Source organism: Sebastes fasciatus, chromosome 7 (genome assembly GCF_043250625.1).
Source record: "Sebastes fasciatus isolate fSebFas1 chromosome 7, fSebFas1.pri, whole genome shotgun sequence".
Classification (NCBI taxonomy): domain Eukaryota; kingdom Metazoa; phylum Chordata; class Actinopteri; order Perciformes; family Sebastidae; genus Sebastes; species Sebastes fasciatus.
Genome location: NC_133801.1, coordinates 27,452,567 through 27,475,218, shown reverse-complemented (window position 1 = coordinate 27,475,218; position 22,652 = coordinate 27,452,567). Strand labels below are relative to the sequence as shown.

The 22,652-nt window shown below is 40.6% G+C and overlaps 2 protein-coding genes across 5 annotated transcripts in view; both read right to left on the bottom strand.

Annotated features, from left to right (window-relative positions):
* myo18ab (myosin XVIIIA b) overlaps positions 1-10,435 on the bottom strand; it is a 140,700-nt gene extending 130,265 nt beyond the window's left edge. For all 3 annotated transcript variants that reach the window (XM_074640050.1, XM_074640051.1, XM_074640062.1), the window contains exons 1-2: positions 10,281-10,435; positions 5,386-6,528 (exon numbers count right to left, since the gene is read on the bottom strand). In XM_074640050.1, the coding sequence (XP_074496151.1) occupies positions 5,386-6,420 (1,035 nt within the window). In that variant the 5' untranslated portion in view covers positions 6,421-6,528; positions 10,281-10,435. The remainder of the gene's footprint in view (positions 1-5,385; positions 6,529-10,280) is intronic.
* A 2,925-nt stretch (positions 10,436-13,360) lies between these two features.
* On the bottom strand, positions 13,361-22,159 carry LOC141770493 (galectin-9-like). Of its 2 annotated transcripts, XM_074640041.1 has the most exons (9): positions 21,999-22,159; positions 20,150-20,238; positions 19,297-19,504; positions 18,356-18,475; positions 18,021-18,179; positions 17,922-17,966; positions 16,953-17,041; positions 16,288-16,444; positions 13,361-14,041 (listed from the first exon to the last, which is right to left on the bottom strand). In XM_074640041.1, exons 1-9 carry the CDS (start codon positions 22,032-22,034, stop codon positions 13,895-13,897), a joined length of 1,050 nt encoding a protein of 349 aa, XP_074496142.1. In that variant the 5' UTR covers positions 22,035-22,159; the 3' UTR covers positions 13,361-13,894. The 2 variants fall into 2 exon arrangements, with proteins under 2 accessions (XP_074496142.1, XP_074496141.1); XM_074640040.1 differs by having other exon boundaries at positions 17,922-18,179.
* Between the last annotated feature and the right edge of the window lie 493 nt (positions 22,160-22,652).

Here is a 22,652-nt window from a genome sequence, read left to right as displayed (position 1 = left end):
ATGACTACTGACTTCTAGTTTCATTGTCTGGTGACTGGGATTGAGAGGACAGAGATGGAGAACCAACAAATGGAAAAATGCACGCAAGGTTAAGATACTATACGCAGTTATATTTCAGCTTAATGATGAAAATGTGTGTGTTGTACATATTTAACAGTATAATATTCCGTGCTTGCTCAAAGATGGCGGGATACTTCGCCTCCCAAGACTTCTCAAATTTCCTTTTTTGTTCAGGTGGTTCATCTGGTTCACTGTCAGTTGAATCAATTTGCATATTAGTTTGTGATGCTGAAAGATCAGTCAAACCTTTCACCCCACAGTCAAACAACTTCATTTGCTTTAGCATCATCTCTAAAACAGATGCCTGTGCGCACGCGATTAATGCAAGTTCATCTACATAACCGTTTACCGCAAGCTAAACGGATTGTATCCTATAGCTAAGGTTATTGTATCTTGGCAGGAATGCTTTACTTGTCAATGTTACCACCGATATTCAACAGTAGTACTTGGGGAGAGTATCTATTACATAACTGAACAGTGACACATTTAAAGTGTCTGTCACTATCAAAATGTTAACACTTTTGGGAATGGGAATGAAAGTTGAGTAAAATCGGAGTAAATTGTTTGAGCACAGAAAGCAGAGAAGTTTGAGAAGGTCTGAATCAAAGTGGAGGCGAGTTAAATCACAATTGCTTCCTGAATGGTTTGAAATAACAACAACTGTGCCAAAGTTAACAGGCACTGTTGAGGGTACACTAGGGTGGACAGCGGAGAGGGTGAATGAGAAAGAAAAGAGTAAGTGAGTGGAGTGCGAGAGGAAAATATGGCTGTGCTTTAAAAATAGACATATCATGCTCATTTTCAGGTTCATACTAATATTTGGGGTTTCTACTAAAACGTGTTTATATGTTTTCAAAAACACATTATTTTTATGTCTGAATATACCTGTATTCACCCCTCCTTCTACCTCCGTATAGACTCAAATGAAGAGAACATATTGATTCTGGCATTAAAAAAATTTATTTCAAAATCGTAAAAAAAAAAACTGCTTCTTAACAGAGCCAATGTCAAGGCACCCACAAATACCAAAACCTGCTGCCAAACAAGGAGGAAGAGCAGGAATATGGAATATGAGCAAGAGAGGAGAGGAGCTGAGGGGCGAGTGAAGCAGCAGCATGCTACAGAGTAAAGCCTGGTCGGTTTGAATCCTCAAAGAAAGCCAGTAAGAGAGAGACCAAACGGTGAGAAAGGCAGCAGACAGAAGTGAAGCCAAGGACAGTCAGTCCTTAGCTTCACTTCCCAGTCAGTCAACTTTGGCCTCTGTCTGCATTTACACCGCTGAATGCTGCACATCAGGTTTTACTGGAGCAAGTCAATGAACTGGACTAGGCCTCTGCTCAGGCAGGGAATGCTCAGCACTTCAGGTAGCGCAGCTTCTCCGCATAAAAGGCCACTTGTGTTGCACTGCCACACCGCCGCCACACAGTCATATATGATGAAAATTACACTATTACTAGGCTTGTATAGGGTGTATCTGTATTATTGTATTGTCATTAATCGATTATTTCATTTTAAATATGAATCTATCTCATTGATATTTCTATGTTTTTGTACAAGGACACCAGCAATTTTAATTTTAAAGAAACAGAGGACCTACTTTAAGTCCTCTCACATTTACTTTGAAGTAGTCCTATCGTTTCACTTGATCAGTGGAAAAGTTGATTTTAAAAATAGCTGATAGAAATCAGTTCTCCTGTCTAGTGTGCACCTAGCCGTAACTAAACTGGAGCCAGTAATTGTCTTATTTGTTGGTTCAGGGGGAGAAAACGTCTCCTCCTTTCCTAAGACATCCCAGTGCTTTTTTTAGAACATCCTGCTCATACTTGTCACCGCTAAAAGAATAGGTGCATCCTGTCTGTCTGCTTCCAAATCTTGATCAACTCTTACTGTGTTCATGTTTGTGCGGAAGACACTCCTGGCACCAGCTTTAGGTGGACTGACACAACTTCAGCTGTTTAACCCCAACTGTACTGGGAACAGCGAGAATGCTGCTTTGTCAAACGCAATCCTTCTTCTTAGAGGATTACTCCAGTTTACTACAACGTAACTCACATCTGTACTGAGACCTGGGTGTTACACTGATTTTGAAGACCTTGGGCTCTGAGAAATGGCAGATCAAGAAAAGAAGCAGCCTATTAATAGATCATGAAAACAAATATTTGCTGCAGGCATCGTTATTATCGAAACTCAAGTATCATATTGACATATTGAAACATTTCAAACGATACCATACCGAGTCCTATTCATTACTGGTTGATCAGGAACATGATAATAATATGTAGAAAAGCAGGCAGCTGCTGTTGGTATGGTGAATTATGTGACCCGGCAGATGCAGCGTCCCTTTTAAACCCTTTGTTGGGACTGAATGATGGCCCTTCTGTCGGCTCTCCTCTACTTAAACCAGTAGTCGAGTTGGTGATATCCGTTAAAGAGGACAAAGAGACACAGACAGGCCTGCTGTTTAACACGCACACAAATCAGCTGCAAATATAGTGAAGTTAAAGGAGGGGAAGTGTGTGTGCGTGTGTGTGTGTGGGTCTGTGTGAACCAACACTACCTATACACTTAAACAAAGCTCCCTCCAGTGTGCACTTCCTGTTTACTTCATGGAAATCATTATAGCAGCTCCTCGCATTACACGGAGTAAGTCTCTTATCTGAGAGACAAACAGCCAGTGTGGAGACTCAGTCACTGCTTCTGTCTCCTGTAAGGAAAAGGACAACATGGGCTACATAGAGTCACTCCCTGACTTCCAGAGCAAATTAATTCAATTGTGGAGAGAGAGGGGGGGGCCAGAGTCCCTTTCTGTCTGACATTGTCACAAGGACCCTTGATCCAATGCCAGTGGAGGCCTACTGATGGTGCCAAGCAGGCCCTACTGGGGACACTCAGCTACTGTTAATGCAGGGTATCTGCACACTCTACAAACGTAATGACTAAGATGTTTCAATACCTTCAAAAGTCACTGACAAACTAGGTTCCTTAATCATTTTCCCAGAGACCACAGTGAAAAATTACTTGTTTAGTCCAACCAACAGTGGAAAACCCAAAGGTTAGTCTGCAATGATAGAAAGCAGAGGAAAGCAGCAAATCTTCACATTCATTTTCATTAATCAACTATCATTTCAGCACTTATATGGTACTTTATTAGCTATTATGATGTATTCTGCGCACAATAGATGGCATTATATGATAAGGGCTAAAAAAACAAAAAGTAGCTGTAGCAACAGATTAGGTTGCAGCAGATGACTAACTCATACTGACTACTTTTGACAAATAATAGTTTCATTCACTCATTATTTTTCATTCGTTTATACTTTCAATACATCCTACAGATTTTCACATTAAAAGCCTCCAGGAAAGTGAGGCATAATGCCAAATGCAAATTATCTCAATGAACCAACTCCTACTATTTGCATAATGACAGTGGATGAAAACACACATTAATTCTCATTTTCTTTGGCCAATTTTCTGTGAATCTGGCTCAGAATTCCCAGTGGAAATTACACCCTTGCTATATTCACTCCGTCTCACAAAAACAATATCAGTATTCATCTTACTTGATACTGTAAGTAATGTTATATTTTGAAGGAAATACAGTACAACAATATAAAGTCAATAGCCTTTAACAAACAATTCATAGGGGGTTATGAATCGCAACCGGAGTTTTGTTAACTAGTGAAATGGAGTAGAGGATTACGGTTCATCTAAAGAGAGGAACACACACACACATACTTACAGTATTATATCAAAGGTTTGCGGCGCAGATAAGAGAAAATATGTGTGGGTGGTTCAAAGCAGTGCATCCTTGTTTATCACTGACAAAGTATACAGAACAATAGGATAAAAATGGGCTTCAAAATCAATCTCTTTAAACTGATATAAAAAGGCACTGCTAACGTTAGCGGGGGAACCTTGACTCTATGACTCCAACCAGCATTATCTCACACATCATGATCAGACGCTTGGATATGATGTCTGAGAAACTGCATACAATAACTGTAAAGAGAAGTACATGGAAAGACAGAACACAAATACCCCCGAGAATCTGGGACACCGCTGTGCTCAATTTACAGTAAAAATGTCTGTTGAAAAGCGTACGTTTGGAAGACTTAAGGCTCGGTTGAGAGAAAATGTTTCATCATTGTTTCTGTCGTGGTTAGACGCAGTCAGTTAAGATATCAATTAGGAGTGTCCTTAAATGTGTGTGAAACTTGCTGTAGCCTACATATCATGGGCAGACAGTGGGTTTGATAGTAGTGGTGTTGAAGAGTAAGGAGCACGTCAGCATCTGACCGGACCCAAGAGACATTTGTAGATCTGTTTACATGCTAATTAGCTATCTAGCACTTTTCCCCGGCAAGTGTTTGTCTCATTCAACAAGCTAAGGTGCAGGAACAAGACCTGTGTTCATGTTTGCAAGTTAGATAAGAAGGAGACTTTAGCAGGAAAGATAATGTGGTTGTTGATGTTCAGAGTCTCTTGTGTTTTGTAGCTTGCTGCTGTTTGACTCAGTGTGACCATCTGCTCCGCCTATGGTAGAACGCTGACTTTACTGCTTTATGCCAGATTTGATTGGCTGTATTGAAATAAGGTCTCCATCTGTGTAGACGGAGAACTAATGGTATTTAATGCAAAACTAGGGGGGGCGCCGTCATGAAACCATAATATTATTAAATATAAGTTTCTCCCTTTTCTTTTCTGAGATTTCTCAAAGGAGAACACAGGACAAGTGATTTACAGAGCAAATGTGTAAGCAATTTCATTTCAGTTGGACTTTAAGCTTTCTAGGCTAGACATTTTATTCTTGCAATTAAATAAGAACAAGAATTTACAGTAATGTAAAAAAAAAATGCATTATCTCAGCGAGAAAAGCACAACTTTAACAAATGTTTTGTAAAGCCAAGGCAAGGGTGGAAACTCGTAAAACCAGGCGGCTCTTCTTTCAATTAATTTAGTCTTGAAGCTTTCTTTTCAACCCAATATGTGGCACAAATAGTTAGCAGGACACCTTGACTTTACTGACATCCAGCCAGCATGACCTCCCACATCATGATCAGACACTGAGATAATGTATGATATCTTACAAAAAAGCTTGCCAATAAAGCAGAGCCCAAACTCTGCATCTCCGAGAATCTGGGACATTGCTGTGTTTGCAAGTTCTTGAAACTGGCCACTTGAAAAACTGTGAGAAAACATGTCAGATTTAAGAAAGACTTTAGATTGGAAGACCAAGATATCGAAAAACAGAGCACCATTCATGGCAAAGAGAGCGAAACAGTGACCTTCATCTGTGTGTACGTAGAAAGTGGACCGGCTGCTTACCTGTCTGGCCTCCCTGCGCAGCCCCTCGGTGTTCCTCAGCCAGCAGCGGCTCAGCTCGCTCAGCTCCAGGATGGGCTGCACCTTCAGCCTCACCGTGTCCCCCGACTGACGGATCATCTCCACTATCTCGTCCCGACTCTTGTTCTCCACGTTCCGTCCGTTTATCTCCACCAGCCTGTCGCCCGGCACCAGCCCCAGCGCCAGGTCTTTGGTGCCGGCGCCGGGCTCGGCGAAGTGGACAACGCGCCTGTACACTCCTCCGTCAGGACTGCGGTCCAGCATGGTGGTGCGACGCAAAGAAAATCCAAAGTCGCCAGTGTTGCGGCGTTGGAGCTCCAGCTCGCGGATTTCTGGTTCACTCGGTGCGACGACAGCCGGCAGCTGCAGGTGTGCAGGGAAGGTCTTGTCGACCACTTCGGGGATGTAGACTTTTTTGGGTTCTGGTGCTGCTTCGGGGTTCGGCTTCAGGCTGTGCTTGCGGAGCATGCTGAACACTTTGCTCTCCACTTGCGGGGACGGGGCGGCAGAGTTCTGGCCTGAGGGGGTGGAGCCCTCCGAAGGGCTCTCCTCTTTACTCCTCTGGGAAAAGGAGAAGCGTTTCATCATCTGACCCACCTGCGCAGAGTTCGTCTTGGCAAGTGTACCAAAGTGAGCCACACGCTCACGTACTGAACCGCGATGTCCGTCCTGTCCTCCTCCGCCCTCGCCCTTCAGGTCATCAGTGGAGCTGGCAGCGCTCAGCTGATCATCCAGAACCATGCTGCTTCGGTTGCTCAGGCCGTCCGATTCAATGTCAGTGAGGGTGAGCTCGTTGCTGCTGGCCACTTTGATGGGAATGGGGTTGGAGATCTCCAGTTTGGTCTTGGACTCACGCTTGGCCTCCCTCTTGAGATTGAAGAAACCCCGCCGCATGCTCATCTCTTCCAGGCTGCGCATCTCTGCTGCAGACATCCTCTCCTTTTTATCTTTCTTGTCCTTCCTATTCCCTTCCCTATCCTTATCCTTATCCTTATCCTTTTTCATCAGATTAAACATGGTGACACACTAAATGCTGCGTTTCCGTCCACCGTAGCTCTATTTTCCCTACAGAGCTGGAGGTCCAGTTCACAGGTGCTTTTGTTGTGACCACCAGGAACCAATCCCCTGGGGAAAGAGACAGGGACAGCAAACGGTGTCAAACTTACAAAATACAAAATATTAACGAAAAAAGGCATGATTTTCATGTGAAGCTGGACACAGCTGACAAATAATATATATAATAATAAAGTCAGCAATAATGTTGATGAATAATGAATTGTTTAAGTCATTTGTCAAGCTAGGGATGAGCGATATGGATAAAAATACTCCATTGTTGTACAACTAATTATATACTGGAATATCAACATGTGTTAATAGTTCTGAGAAACTGTTTATGGATACAATTACTAGACAGGAAAGTCTGTTTTTGGCTCATCTAGTGAAGGTACTTCTTCACATGTATGCAAAAAATATAATATTACCATAAAGAAGTAAAGAATAACTACCATTGTATAAACAAACAACTTAAAAGACGGACTCTTTTTCACTATTTTCTATATTCAAAAATATAATTGATAACTTATCAGTGATATCTGTTTTCGCTATCTGTTTTTTTTATTCATTTTATACTGTTGCACAATGGTAGAATGTGATGATTCACAGGGTAAATATCATGGCCAAAGGCTCCATTGTGTGCACATAGCCTCCTGTAGTGGATATCAGCAGTATTTTATAACCACATTCCCTTTCAAGAGGTAGAAAGGTAGGCACACTTTGGGTATCCAAGTGGCCAAATGGAGAGTCGGCCTGCTCCTATCCTTACTAAAAACCTTTGTAGAATCGATGTGCTTTGTGTTATTTATATCTGCTTTGGCACAGTTGTAGTCGAGGAGTTGCTGTAGGAGTTCAGTGGCATCTCTGTGCATGGCAACATTGCTATAATGGTGTTATCCACTGTCTAATCTAAAACATTTTAGGCAAAGATAAAAATGTAAATTTCTCCTTTGGTTCATCACAATTTACTCAGGCATAGTAACAGTCACAATGCTATTTACACTGAGGTCTTACCTATCCATACAGACCAAGATCATGCATATAGACTTGGTAGTTGTGGAGCTATTCTTGATTTATTTTGGGTATGTCTGTCTAGCTGAACCACACCTTCCAGCACTCTAGGGCTTAAGAGGTTAATCAGAATTTAAGTAAGTTGTAATTACATCTTATTATATCAGTATTATAACAATGTATTGCCAGTTCAAATGGGTATAATAACTACTGACAAAGTAACAATATCCATCTTCCCAACTAGCATCTGGCTATTGTATATTTTGTACACTTTATTTATTTTGCAAGACGATAAAAACAGCATTGAAAGTCTCACAGCATGTTGTAACTGTCCACATGTGTAGATGGCCCTGTAAAAAACACAGCCCTACGTCACTGAAGACCTCCAACACTCTTACATTATTACAGAGGCCCATTGGAGGAGCTTGGCAGGACCAAAACACATTCCTGGCCTCATTTTTTTTTTTTTACTGGGTCTCTCTCTCTCCAAACCCTCAAAAATCAGGAACCCCTGCCACAAACTGACACAAGCAGACAGGCAGATACACACTTCCTTCAGCCTGGTTCTCATTAGCTGCTGAGTGACACACAGAGACTCCTCTACTGCAGGGCAGCACTAGGCTGGAGTCCCAAACAAACAACCACCTCCTACTTTAATTACAGCATATGTAATAGTGGGCATGGATCCCTCTTATTAGGTGATACTCTGTAACGTTACTCCCAGCTAGAAGTGTCACAGCTTAGCACTGCAAAAACACAACACAGAGATATCACAGTGAAGCTCTGAGTTTGGTAGTTGAAACAATAGGACACAGTGCCTCAAAACCAAGTTGACATATTGCAAAAAAGTAGTGATGTTTCGGTCGCGAACGAGCCGGTTCAAAGAGCCGGCTCTTTTAAGTGAACGATAGGAGCCGGCTCCTGTCCGAGAGCCGTTTTTTTTTTTTTTTTCTTTAGTTAATTCAAGGCAGAATGATAGGTTAATCTTCTCCGCGCCACGGGCACTCCATGCACTGACTGTGACTGAATGTTGTGTTAATGACGTTAGGTGATGACAGACCATGAAGCAGGGAGGGGCGGGGATGCACGGCGCACTGACGGTCTACAGGTACAGAGAAGGAGAGAAAGGAGTGCAGTGCGCGAATAGCAGACAAGATGAGTGACAGTCGGAAATGAAGCAGCATGTAAAATTATGGTATTCTGGAAATTATAAGGTTTAGTATAATTATATTGAATAATTTAAAGGGACTGTTTGTAATTTTTTACACGTATAAATTTACCGGGTCGGTTTCCCATGCGCGCTCGCATATGCGCATGTGAAGCCCGTCTTGCAAAACAGTGTTTGCGGCGGTCGTTGTACGCGGGGGAGACCATAGCTTTGGTCTCCAGGGCCAGAGTCTCTGCTGTACTCTGCTCCTCTGCCTGCTTGCCTTCACTCACACGCTGCGCTCGTTCTCGCTCCACCTCACGTTCATGCGTGCACACTACACACTGCAGAAAAGTTAGTTTAGCTCTGAGAATATCTAGTGAATGTGCAGTGGACGTTTGTGCAGAAATAAATGCTGCAGCTCCTCCAGACCAACAGAGGTTTTCCGCGGTCGGAGACGATAACGTTTCTCTTCCTGCTTCAGCCTCCCGAAAAGTCAACACTAGGATCAGCAGTGATTCATAGAGAGACCTTCGTCTGGTCAGCTAACATTACTGCCAAGCAGGTGAAATATAGAGTGATATTGTGGTTTTAGCTGACGTGTGTCGCCTCACTGTGTTGAGCGATGCTCGTTCATGTCTATTCAGAGCGAGCACAAGCGCGAGCCCGACGCTGACTTTCGTTGACTTAACGGCCACAGGTGTCGCTGTTAACAAGCATTTCTGAATCTTACAAAGAGTCCCTTTAAGTGATATGCACACATACTAATCATAGGTCAAAACAGCACTAAATTTAGCTGAATCATAAAAAGGCAGAAGTGGTAAAACGGAGAGAGAGAGTTTGAGAGCCGAAAGAGCCGGCTCCTCTTGGTGAGCTGAGCTCAAAAGATCTGGCTCACTAAAAAGAGCCTGAACTCCCATCACTACAACAAATATAATGCTGCCCAGTGAACTATCTACAAAGCAATTAGCCAGAACACTACAAAGTGTCCTAAAAAAGGTCTTTTTCAGTCACTAACTTCCTTTTCTTTCAACATAAACAGGTCCACAGTGAATGGACAGCTTCTGTATCAACATTAGTGTCACGTTGTGTCTATTATAATAACCACCAGGGCTGATGGGACATTAAAGCAGTGCCTCCTGTTTTAAGCTCTCTTCTGTGTCTGGCTGAGGTTAAAAGGATGCTAACACCTGGAGTCTAACGTCCACAAAGCAACATTAATCAGCCCCACACTCCGCATTCAATGTGAAGTCAGAGGGACAATAAAAAGCATGACAGGGCTGAAAGAGGTGTAGCTGCTCGGCTACATTAACGTGAGCTAACGCTAGCTGAGCTAGGTGGAGGGGTAACGTTACCTAATAACATCATATCTGAGCTTTTATTCCACCGCAGACACAAAGCACCAAACACACAAGCCAGCAGTAATTCATTGAGTGTTTAGTTTAACTTTCCAGTGAGCCCTCTGGCTGGATAAATAGACTAATTGGGTATTAAAGCCTGCAGTTCTTTGCCCTCATTTTTTATGGTGAAGCAAAATCCTGGAAACACCACACTGAGATCCTGTGATTATTATTATCCAGACTGACTCAAACACTGCTGTCTTCACACATAAAAGTCTCCCCTCACTCCGATCACTCAGGTTTATTTGTAAGATAGAGATACTCACTGTTCTCCAGTAGAGCAATGTTGTAGCACCGCTGGTGCTGGTTGCTGGTTGCTGGTTGCTGGTTACTGGGTGCAGCTCGGCTCGTAGGAACAGAAGCCGCAGACTGGCTCCTAGCTCCTAGCTAACGTTATCATAGCTGGCTGCTCCCAGTCAGTCCTGCTCTCTGAAGGCTCAGTGCTGCAGATAGAGGTGGTCAACTAGCGACCTCTGCTGGACAGACCCTGTAGATGCACCACTGTGGGGCTAGACCAGGGGTCAGCAACCTTTACTATCAAAAGAGACATTTTAGGCAAACTTATACAAATAAATGTGTCTGGAGTGCAAAACATTTGAGCATTGTGATGAAGGTAACACCGTTTATAGACTAGGTATATAGTATATAAGTCTAATGCAGTGAGGGCCAAAGAGACAGTGCACTACGGAGTATTAGGGCCACATTGAGGGAAAAAACATCTGAGATTTACAGAAAGATTTCATAATATTACGAGAAAAAAGTCATAACTTTAAGAGAAAAAAAGTTGTAATACTACGAGAATAACGTCAGGAGTTTACGAGAAAAAAGTCATAATATTATGAGAATAAAGTCATAACTTTATGAGAATAAATTCGTAATATTACGAGAATAAAGTCATAGCTTTATGAGAAAAAAAGTAGTAATGTTATGAGAATAAAGTCATAACTTTATGAGAAAAAAAGTAGTAATGTTATGAGAATAAAGTCATAACTTTATGAGAAAAAAAGTCGGAATATTACGAGAAAAAAAGTCATAACTTTAGGAGAAAAAAAGTCGTAATATTACGAGAAAAAAAGTAGTAATATTACGAGAAAAAAAGTCATAACTTTACGAGAAAAAAAGTAGTAATATTACGAGAATAAAGTCATAGCTTTATGAGAAAAAAAGTTGGAATATTACGAGAAAAAAAGTCATAACTTTACGAGAAAAAAAGTCGTAATATTACGAGAAAAAAAGTCATAACTTTATGAGAAAAAAAGTCGTAATATTACGAGAAAAAAATAAGAGAATTTATACCTCAACTCTAAGAATAATAATTAGCAAAACTGCTGAAAATAAGACACAATTTCTTCAAAAAGCATACTATAAACAAGCAATTTTGTCTTAAATTAAACCACCAAAAACATTCCTATTTTTAGCATTTTTTATTAAAACAATTCGGGACGTAATACATAACATTCCAGCTGCCACTGTCAAAATGTGCATTTTCCAGCTATTCTAACAGAGTACTGTATAGCAATGCCACTGTCAAAAAGTGCCTGTTCCAGAGGGAACATGGGAGCATTGATCCACCCAGGGCTCTAAACTAACTTCTTCCCCCATCCTCCCGGAACCGTCCCGAAATACAACCTAAACTCAGCCAACATTTGTATGTGGGGCCCATGTGGGTAGTAAATGGGCTGAAAAATGGGCCCTATATGGGATTGTCCGTGGGTTCCATAATGGCCCCATGCCAATTGCCCTTGTGGGTTTCATGCAGGAGTACACCGGATGTTATATTGGCCCAATCTGGGCAACATAAACCAAAACCCATCTCGGCCCCAGGTTTAAGTTCTATGTGGGAACTACATGGGGACTACATGGGCTGAAATATGGGTTGTAAGTGGGTTTGTCCACAGTTTCCATGTCGGTCCCATGCACTAATTTCCCAGTAGTGACCTAACTAGGACCCACACGGGTAGCCCACATGGGGAGCCCATGTGGGACCAACTTAGTTGATCCAAATGGGCCCCAGATAAGATGCCTATTTTGGGCCCATACCCACTTGGTACCCAGGTACCCCCAGCATAACCCATGTGGGGCCCACATAACCATGTTAGCTGGGAAGCTGTCCCGAAATTAATGTGGACCGTCCCAAATTTAAAAATCTTTGTTTTTCTACATTATCTTTAGTTATTACACGGCTGTGTTGAATACTCGATTCTGATTGATCACTCACGGCGTTCTGCAGTCTGTAATTTCTGTATAACAGACCAATGCTATGTATAACAGACCGTTGCTATGTATAACAGACCGTTGCTATGGGCGCAGCTCTGATGTCAGTTTTTGTGTCAAAATATTGATTTCTTAAAGGTCCCATATTATGCTCATTGTCAGGTTCATACTTGTACTTTGTGTTTCTACTAGAACATGTTTACATGCTGTAATGTTAAAAAAAAAACTTTATTTTCCTCATACTGTCTGCCTGAATATACCTGTATTCATCCTCTGTCTGAAACGCTCTGTTTTAGCTAATTTCGTCCCAAACTGTTGCCTTGCTAGGAAAAATGGACACAAATGGCTTGTTTCAAACGCACAATTTTGGAATACAGGCTGTGCGTATTTTTCCGTATATTGAACGTTTCAATACATTCACAATATTTATATAGCACTTAAACCTGCTTTATACTATAACAGACATGACAATCTCACTTTTTACAATATGGGACCTTTAAGTAAGAAGCCGTGTAATAAGCGGGATAATGTACAGCTACCGGGTCATTGCTGTGAAAGAATCCCCTTCAGGGCGATGAGAGACCCCTGTCAGGGATTCTTTCCACACAATGACCGGCTAGCTGTACATTATCCCTTGCTTAATCATTCAAAGTGACCTTTAACATAAATCGAACATAAAAAGTGGTTTATTTTTGTTCTTAAATTTATAATTTATCCAAAATCATTTTTATTTTAAAAAGTAATTTTATTGTTTCTTTGTTTTTATTCATGATTTGCATGTTTGTTTTGAATCCCTACTGTGCCTCACTTATAGCCTTAAGCTGTCATACCATAGCCTCCAATAGAGTTTATGATTATGACAAAACAAGATTATTATATTGCACACAGGTTAGGAATTCATCCTCTAGAGAAAGGCCTTCTTGCATTCTTACAGGCTGCCGTCAATTTGCTGACCACATAAGTTGACTGATAAACTAGAAATAAATGAAAACATATTTCTTTCATGAGGTATTTACAGATTATGTTTATAGCTTGTTTAACATTTTGTTATCTAGAGTAGTTTAATTGTTCATTTTCTTGCCTTTTATCTTTTCAAGTTCCAGCAGGAAATAATTAATCACACCATAACACATGTTGTCACACTATACTTTAATTTCAAAGTTTCACAAACATTCATGAATACACAATTAAGAGGCTCTTGTATTGAATATAGTAGCCTATTCATTTTTTTAGGAACTTTTACTTTTCAAATATCTGTGGAACTGTTGATAAACACTTTTACTTCGTTAGCTGCATTCAGTCTGATGTTCATTGAAATCCAGGAGTTATTATGGGTTGTGATTTGCAGATCTTGCCTTGTCTCCTTGCACCTCAGTGACTAATACACAGAATACCTATAAATAAACCCCAGAATACTGAATTAAACCAGAATTATTCAAATGTATGAACTGACTGGACCTGATAATCCTTGGTTGGGTTTTTCCTTTAAGAACCAGTGTTTTCAATATCTGTATAAACAACATAAAAATGAGAATGATTATGTGGTATGAATACATAGGAGGCAAATATACAATATCCAGAATTAGCATGGGTTCATTAATAAATGCAATGGCTGTTGTCAAGGTTGTGTGTAAGATTATCAAGACCAGTCACAGGTCCTGGCTCTCTACACCACCACAGAGGTCAGGCTGATGTCGCCATCGATCTCCAGGCTGGCAATTTGTTTGATGGGAGTGATGCGATGCTGATAGGTGTGTGCCTGCATCCCGTTGGCCACAATCCTGAAGGAGTGACTCTCACAACAGATAGTCATCTGAAAGAAAAAAAGGGGGCATTTCGTAATCAATCAACAAACTTGTCACAGTGTCTTTTTTGATACTACCACTAGGAGTCACCACACACATAGGGGTTTTAAGACATGTCTGGCTCAAGTCTGGGAAGCAATGAACCACAACAGAACGTGATCTATGCGACTGAAAAAATAAAATATTAACGGAAGAGACTAGTGATGGCGAGATGGAGCTTCATGAAGTATTAAAACTCTCCAGCAAATTGGTTCAAAAAAGGGTTCATTGAGGCTTCATCTGGGCTTCACATGCACACAAAGCCACCTATTGGTCAAAGAGTGTAAAAGCGGCAGATATATTACAGATGTGAGGCAGGGCAGTGAATGTGTAACTATAGGAAAATGATAGAGGGGAGACTTGATTCCTTTTTATTCAGGAACAATACTGTGTTTCAGCTTCAGGCAAACTGCTTTATATTTCTGGTGCAGCAAACCTAATACTTGACAAACCGGGAAATTTGTAGGGCTGTACCGAATAGCTCAAAGCTTCATTCATAATGTTGACATTCACAATATTATTATTATTAACAACTTTGCGGGCAAAGTCCACTTTCTCTTCCCCTCCTCTCTCTCTCTCACAAAGCGAGCAACACGGGGTCGTGTCTAGAAGGGAACCAGCAAACTTGGGAAACTCTTGCGAGATTGTTAAGTTTAGATATTGACCTAAGGTCGTCGGGCAGCGAGTCTCACGAGAGTTTTTTGCAAGGTTTAGCAGATGTCAGATCAGACTTCCCAATTTGCGGGTTACCTTCAAGACACAACCACGCTCATTCACAGTCTCTGTAATTGTCTCAGTCCAAAAGTACACATTTAGCAGCAATCTAACAGCACCATAAATTACATTTATATGACCACAATTACACACGGTAAAGCCTTAGAAATTTGCATGTAGGTTAATTTAATTTATATGGGTACTGCTGCTGCTGCTCTAAGTTAAGATCCAGTAGGCTAACTAATGTGCCAGTGGTTGGAGTCCTTGGATGATGACAGTATTTTCAAAGCTGGAAGGCAGAACTCGCTCTGTACTGTGATGTTGTTCCTCTTTTCTGCTTTACATACAAAATAATGGTGAACATTTCAGCATTTTTCTTTTCTCTTGTCTTTATTTACATATTCGGTATTGAGGTAATCCAAAAGTAACGGAAAGTAATCCGATTACATTACTTTTATATTGTGATACTTGGATTAGGCTACTTATCATAATTTTTAACTGGTAATTAGTAATTGTATCGGACTACATTTTTAAAGTAACCCTCCCAACGCTGACTACAAGCATGAAGTCTTCTTGTGAGATGGTAGAATATAAATGCTAGGAAAATCTATTAAATAATTCTGTCAGCTAAACGAAAGCAAAAAAAAAAAAGGAGATTTGTCCTGTAAACACATAAACCTCCTTATTAAGGACATGCAATGTTTGTGTCGCAAGTTTTGATTGTGAAATGTTATGTGAATCAGTCAGATGATGCCTGTGTGTTTTCACATAATGTCACTATCTGTGATTCCCTCTCTTTTGTGCATCACGCTGACATTTAGTCTATAGCAGAGGAACAAAAGAGCACAAAGTCAAATTCTAAATGAATATGCTCAGAATTCTTCTCAGAATTGTGAACTCTCAAAATGACTGACTTCATTTCAATTTCAGATTTTTGAGATTTACTGTAGAACTCAGAGATTAAACGTCTTTATATCATTAAATGGCCCGAATATCCCATAGTAAATGGTGGGGTCCATCAAGGTATGGAAAAAAAATGTATCCCTGCACAATGATCACAATGATTTTGAGAGCTAGTTTAGCTATGCACACAACTATGCAGCTGAAGTGATGGAGATACAATGACGTATACTAACTAGAGCTGTCAATTGACAGTCACTTAACAACACAAAACCATGACAAATATTGTCCAGAAACCCTCACAGGTACTGCATTTACCATAAAAAAAATATGCTCAAATCATAACATGGCAAACAGGCAACAACAGCTATCAGAAAAAATGGCCATGCCAGTTTTTCCTCGCCAAAATTTAACGTAAGTTTAGAGCGCTACTTAGCCTCCTTCACGACAAGCTAGTATAACATGTTTGGTATCAATGGATTGCTTAGTTTTTTTTTGTTTCATATGATACCAGTATCTTCATTAGCTTTAAAACTGAGCCCGCTACAACCCCCGAAAGATCGATTGCGTTAATGCGTCAGTGAAGTGTTTGCAGTGGTACCGTGAAAGGCTTTCCCCGATGGAAGGGCATCCCTCCGCCGCGCTCCTCAGAACCCCAATTCGCCCCCTGTTTGGTGTTTCGGACCACAGCGTTCTCGTCGAATCGTGGATTGTAATGCAGAGCGATGCCAGAGTGATAGCTGAGATTCACAATGAACCTGAGAGGAAACACAGAGGAAAAACACCCGAACCATCCGTTTAAAAGAGCAGATCTGTACATTCTAGGACAGATATAAGGTCTAAGGGTAAATGTATGGTCTAGGCACAGATGTAGAGTCTTGGGCCAGTAGTACGGTCTAGGGGCAGATATATGGTCTCTGTGTAAGTCAGGGGGGCAGGAATGGGCTCTGTCATGCAGAGTGTGCCGATTGATAGTCCAGCCAGATTTACACCAGGCAGTTTCACCTCTTCTCTGGTTGAAGTTGAGTACAAACAACTAGGGTTATTGGTTAGCTGGAGCCGTGGAGAAGTGGCAGACATGGCTGCACATCTTTGGCCTATGAGTGGGCAATCAGTGTGTATTTATGTTCTGTATTGTATTCTGTGTTTGAGTTTAATTTGAATCCTCATTTTTTTCAACTATACTGCGTATAGAGTTATGTTGTTTAATTTCTACAATATTGATTTCAAAGTGAAATTCAGCAACAATTGAAAATCAAGTCAGACCTTGTGGCATTGGCTTTAACAGTCCCCTGGATAGTGATGGTCCTGCCAGGTTTAAGTCCACCACTGATGATGTTCTTGTATGGAACAGCCTGTATAGAGACAGAATGGGAAAATTAATTAGGCTATACAAATATTCATTCTTTTTTTTTAATGTAGTTAAATTAACGAAGAGTATCGTTAATCTATAGATGAAAGATGACAAAACTGCTGCTGGTGTGCTATCACTCCAGACAGTGTCAATCTGTAGAGAGAAGTGCAAGCAGCAGTTGCTTTTTTGTAATCTGTGATCTGTTACATAAAAGGAAGTTTTATGCCCTATGTAGTATGTTCTGTGTCCCTGTTTCTCAGTTTGTTTCCGATCATTAACATCCATTCAACAATAGAGTGCTACAGGAATGAGTCCTAAAACCCAGAAGGGTTTAAACATTTCAGCACTTCCCGTTCCCTTATCTAGAGGTCAATGGGTTTTTAGTTAATTGCCTGAAATACGATCTGTGGTTAACACAAGCTGAAGAGAATTTAATGTTTTGTTCAACAACATAAAACTATCCCACTCGTGAATTTTGAAGCCTTTATGTGTCTTAAAAAGGCGGGTTGCTAACAAGTGGTTAAATGAGACTACTAAACATCATCACTCCAACTCGTCCGCCTTTACAGCCTCGTTGTGTATACTTGCGTTCATGCGACCGTGGTGTAGTTTGTTTATAGCCTAACGTTAGCTTTTTTACTTCTGGCGATTGCATTCACGCTTCAAAAATTCATAAAAATTGTGTTCATTTGTGGAGATTATCACTTCAGACACAGATAGCTTCAAATCTGGACAAATGAAACCAGAACTATCTACATGGCTAGATATCACTAGTGTGTGCAAATTTGTGTGAACTGACCCTTTAACTTCACCATTAAGGTTTTCAGAGCAGCTCTGTAAAATGTCTGTAGTACTGTAACTCCACCCTGGCTGATACTCACAGGCACTGCCGGAGGAAATCCAGGCTGGGAGGGGAATCCAGGCTGGGAGGGAAATCCTTGCTGCGTAGGGAATCCTTGCTGCGTAGGGAATCCTTGCTGCGTAGGGAATCCTTGCTGCGTAGGGAATCCTTGCTGCGTAGGGAATCCAGGCTGCGAAGGGTATGGGTGCTGGGTTGGAAACCCTGGATAAGAAGGAAAGCCAGCCTGGGGGGGAAAGGCCACCTGTGGAGCAAACGCCGGCTGAACAGGAAATGCCGGCTGTCCAGGAAACGAAACACAAAAGGAAACCATTTTAATCCCATTCAGCCTTCCGTAACACTCTTCACAAACTCTACATGCTGACTCATGTATTAGGGTTATTCATAACGAGAGCATTGACAAAAAAGTACACGAAACACAATTAATGCAATACTTAATTCTGGTAGCATCCTCACCATAGGGCTCTGGAAGGCAATGGAGGAAATTTCTACGTTCCCAGCTACTACGATGGTGTCCACCTGGTGACATGGGATACGGTGTCTGAACTCCATGAAGTGGCTGCCACTGACATCCACCTGGGGAGAAAATATGGAATTTCATTAGTGTCTCATTTCGGAGCAAGGAAAAGTGGGATGTTTTAAATGTGTTCAAATAAGGGCTGTCAATTGTTTAAAATATTTAAACGCGATTAATCACATGACTGTCCATAGTTAATTGTTGATCACATATTTTTTTTCACGTATGCTTATTTTATACAAACATATATAATTTAGCATAATAAATATGCTTAAATCATAACATGGCAAACTGCAGCCCAACAGGCATCAACAGCTGTCAGTGTGTCAGTGTGCTGACTTGACTGTGACTTGCCCCAAACTGCATGTGATTATCATAAAGTGGGTATGTCTACGAAGGGGAGACTCGTGGGTACCCATAGAACCCATTTTCATTCCATATCTTCAGGTCAGAGGTCAAGGGACCACTTTGAAAATGGCCATGCCAGTTTTTTCCTCACCAAAATTTTGCGTAACTTTGGAGCGTTATTTAACCTCCATCTCGACAAATTAGTATGACATGGTTGGTACCAACGGATTCTTTAGGTTTTTCTAGTTTCATATGATGCCAGTATCTTCACTCTAGCTTTAAAATTGTGCAGGCACACTTGAGGGAGCTCAAACTTGAGACGTTATTGTGTTTTTGTCTTCTTAAATTTAATTATTCTTTGCATGATATTATTTTTCGTATAAAAAATAACTTGTGTTCTTCAAAATGATATTCACTTACAAACGAGACCGAATTAATTTTTAGACTGAATTCAATTTCTAGAATTGTGTACTCGGACCCAACGCAGTAGATCATTTTTTCAGATTGTCAGCAATTCTGTCCCTATACAGACCCGGTAGGAATCACGGGAGACTGTGATGTTGAGGCTGAAGGTGGAGCCAACAGGGAACGGTGAGCTGTGCTTCCTCTCTTCACTGGCCCAGGTGCCATTCTGGAAGGAGTTGGCAACCACATAACCAGGGTGGCTGTCATATCGTGGGTTAAAGTGGAGAGCAACGTCCGAATTGTTGCTGGAACCACACTGTAAATTCACATGGAACCTGGAGAAAAACAGAAGTCAGATTAATTCAACATGTTTATTATTCCTCAAGGAAAAACACAATGTGTTTCGCTGAGAAAAAACTGATTGTTAATCACCAATAACTTAGTTTAGTTCTAAATACTTTGTTTTTTGTGTTGGGTTTTTTTCAAGAAAAGAAAAAAAAAGCCTTAATTGAAAATGAATGGAATTCATTAAGCACAATGTGCCCTAGTGATAAATAAACACTTAAAACTAAGTCAGAATGAAATGAAATTATTAACAACATAGCATAAAGGCAGCATTTTACCTACTGTGAAACAAAACGAGACACATTCCCTATTTAATAGTAATGAGAATATTAGGTGTCGTCCCACTGTAGAACCCTGAAACTATTTTCATACTGTAGGATTACTGGAGATGATAGTCATAGTGTGAGTGAAGCCAAGAGTAGAGGAAAGAATGTCTAAATGCGATGATTGTATATCACGTTAAGAAAACCAAAAATAAAACATCTCAGGAAACAAAATTTACAAATAACATATTTCTCTCGCTACTTGTTTTTCACATGCATGTTTTTTTGGAATTCAAATATTTTATGAAATGTTACATTTTGTGTGCAAGCACTACAGCTGTGAGATCAACTGATTAAAAAGAGCAGTCTGACCTGTCGGCTCTAGGCAGGACTCGTCCATTGATGCTGATGGACTTCCCCTCCTGCATACCACCATGGATCGATCCAGTGAAGGGGATTCTCTACAAAGGACAGGACATAACAGGTCAACAGCTGTGTTTCATTCTAACTACTAATATATACATGTTATTGCTAGTATAAAATCCCCTTGAGGCAAAGTTGTGATATTGGGCTATTTAAATAAAATTGACTTTACTGGACAAAATAAATCAAGCTTGTACGCCCGGTCCGTTTTAGTCCATCACTGTACATGGTTAGATTGGGAAGGGAATGGATCAACATGGTTCCTACTACAGTAGCCTAAATTATATGACCTTTATTCTGGTTTAGGTGCACATATACAAACACAGAACATCATAGGCTCTAAAAGAGGTTTTTATAGATTTTCATTAAAAACTAACTTGTGTTACAGCCAAGTGTAACACAGAGTTACCAACCACAGCAGGCCGGCAGCCCACAAAAACGGACTGGGTTGTCTTATAGTTTGTGGGTTGGTAGACCCACGTGTACTGTATGTGCACAAGCACTGAAAAAGTGAGTTTTTCATGATAGGCTATGTCCCCTTTTAACATTTTGCACATCTGTGCATTTTGTTTTATTATTGTGTGTTTTAATATCATTACCTTTTGTAATTATTTAATCATTATTAGTTTCATAATTGTCCTTTTGTCAAACATAAAGCATTTATTCGATATGTATTTGTATTTGTACTTTCCAGGTTAATAGGTCATATTTCCTGTAGCTTCTTCTCAGGACACCACATTACTGTGGCCAGGGATCCAAATATGCAATGCTTGATTTACCCCATGGCATTAAGGTGGGGAGGGGGGGGATCAATATTTTCAGAAGTGGGAGGGTACATAATAAACAGCTATTGAAGTCGACTGACAGCTGATCCAGCTGTGATCAGCTGCTGCTGACCCGGACGTCGCTTCACGTGACGCTTCAGAGGAAAGAACGTCTCAGTTCTCTGAAAACATTATTTCCTTGTTTCCTTGCATGGTTTCCTAGGGACTAAGGCGCAAGGAAAAGGCGCAAGTGAGGTGAAACGCGGATGCAATTGAGAATTGGGACTGACCAAAGGTTAAATTAAATTAGGGCAGAGAGTCTCGCGAGAGTTTTTGCAGATCTTGTCTCAGATTTCGCAATTTGAGGGTCACCTCAGGAAAAGTGACCTAGTTTTTAAGATTTAAACACAGTAACACAAAGTGGCTGTCCACTGGGCGTTTTATCGTTTCTTTTATGTTCCTTTGTTGTCCCAAGCTAAATATTCTCTGTATGAATTGAAATGTTTGATAATATTATAATATTTTTGCACGTAAACGGGCGCATTCATGTATGCGCGCGCGTAACCCCCCTCCCCCAAAAAAACAACAACGGTATGACCACGAGAGTATAGCCTCACTCCTGCTCTGTACTCAGCAGCTAACGGGTCCAGCTTCTCCACACGTCTTTAGACTCTACGTGTCTTCTTGTCCCGGTGTGAGACCGTGTGGGACAGGATGTCTTAAACGTCTTTAACGTGAATTAATTAGTGCCAGAAGAGTCTCCAGGAAGCTGCGTCTGGAACTGAAATACTGCGCATTATAGAAAGATGATCAATAAAAGGTTGTAAACAAGTAGAGAACGCACTATTGAGTTGAAATAGTTTCATTATTTATATTATTAGTATTTGTTTATGGGATTTAAGAGCAGATCTCGATGTAAAAGGTCCTGCAAATCTTATAACCGTCTAACTCTGTGCCCTGAGATAACCCGACCAGCCTCCACATCATCATCATCATCCGTCAGGAAAATAAAGACAAGTTATAGAAGGACTTACTGGGTTATAGAAAGGCTGCTGCTGATTGAAAGCCATGGTTGGTCCGTGGGAGAGTGGAGTTCACTGAGCTGCAGGAAGTGTTTCTGCGGACTCTGATGCAAAATGGGAGACGTTTTTACAAGTTAGGTTTTTTATTCCACAGATAGGTTTCGATTTCCTACAGTAGGCGGTGTTCAGATAGCAGGCAGTCCAATTGTATCAACACAGCTTTATAGCAATAAAGAAACGTTATCAGTGTCAAACAGAAGGGATGTGTTTTCGCTTCTTGATTCATGATGATTTTACAGCTTCCAACATGAACTTGGTTAGGGTGTTTAGCCTGTACTGTGGTCTGTGGCCGTGAACACAACTATATTGTTCCATCTTTCACATCATTCTCAGTTTTTCCGTGAGTCCATTTCAAGCTTTAAAGGACCAACTAATATTTGCTTTGTCTCTCTTTATTTTTATTTTTATTTTATTTATTTATTTATTATTATTTGTTTGCCCTATTTGTATTTATCTATTTATCTTTTATTTATTTTTGTTTATTATTATTATTCCAATTTTTTTGTCTTCTTTTATATTTATTTCTATTTTCTAACTTTATCTCTCATCTTTAATTTATTTTTATTTATTTATATATTTATTTATTCTTATCTTCCCTTCTCTCCT

Excerpts from the sequence above, each read along its gene's own strand:
- LOC141770493 (XM_074640040.1), bottom strand. The coding sequence starts at position 22,034 with ATGGCTTTCAATCAGCAGCAGCCTTTCTATAACCCA. Across the intron at positions 18,180-18,355 it reads TTGCCTTCCAGAGCCCTATG|CCGGCATTTCCTGTTCAGCC; the intron begins GTGAGGATGCTA and ends TTTCCTGGACAG. Across the intron at positions 17,042-17,921 it reads GATTTCCTCCGGCAGTGCCT|GCTGTTCCATACAAGAACAT; the intron begins GTGAGTATCAGC and ends GTCTCTATACAG.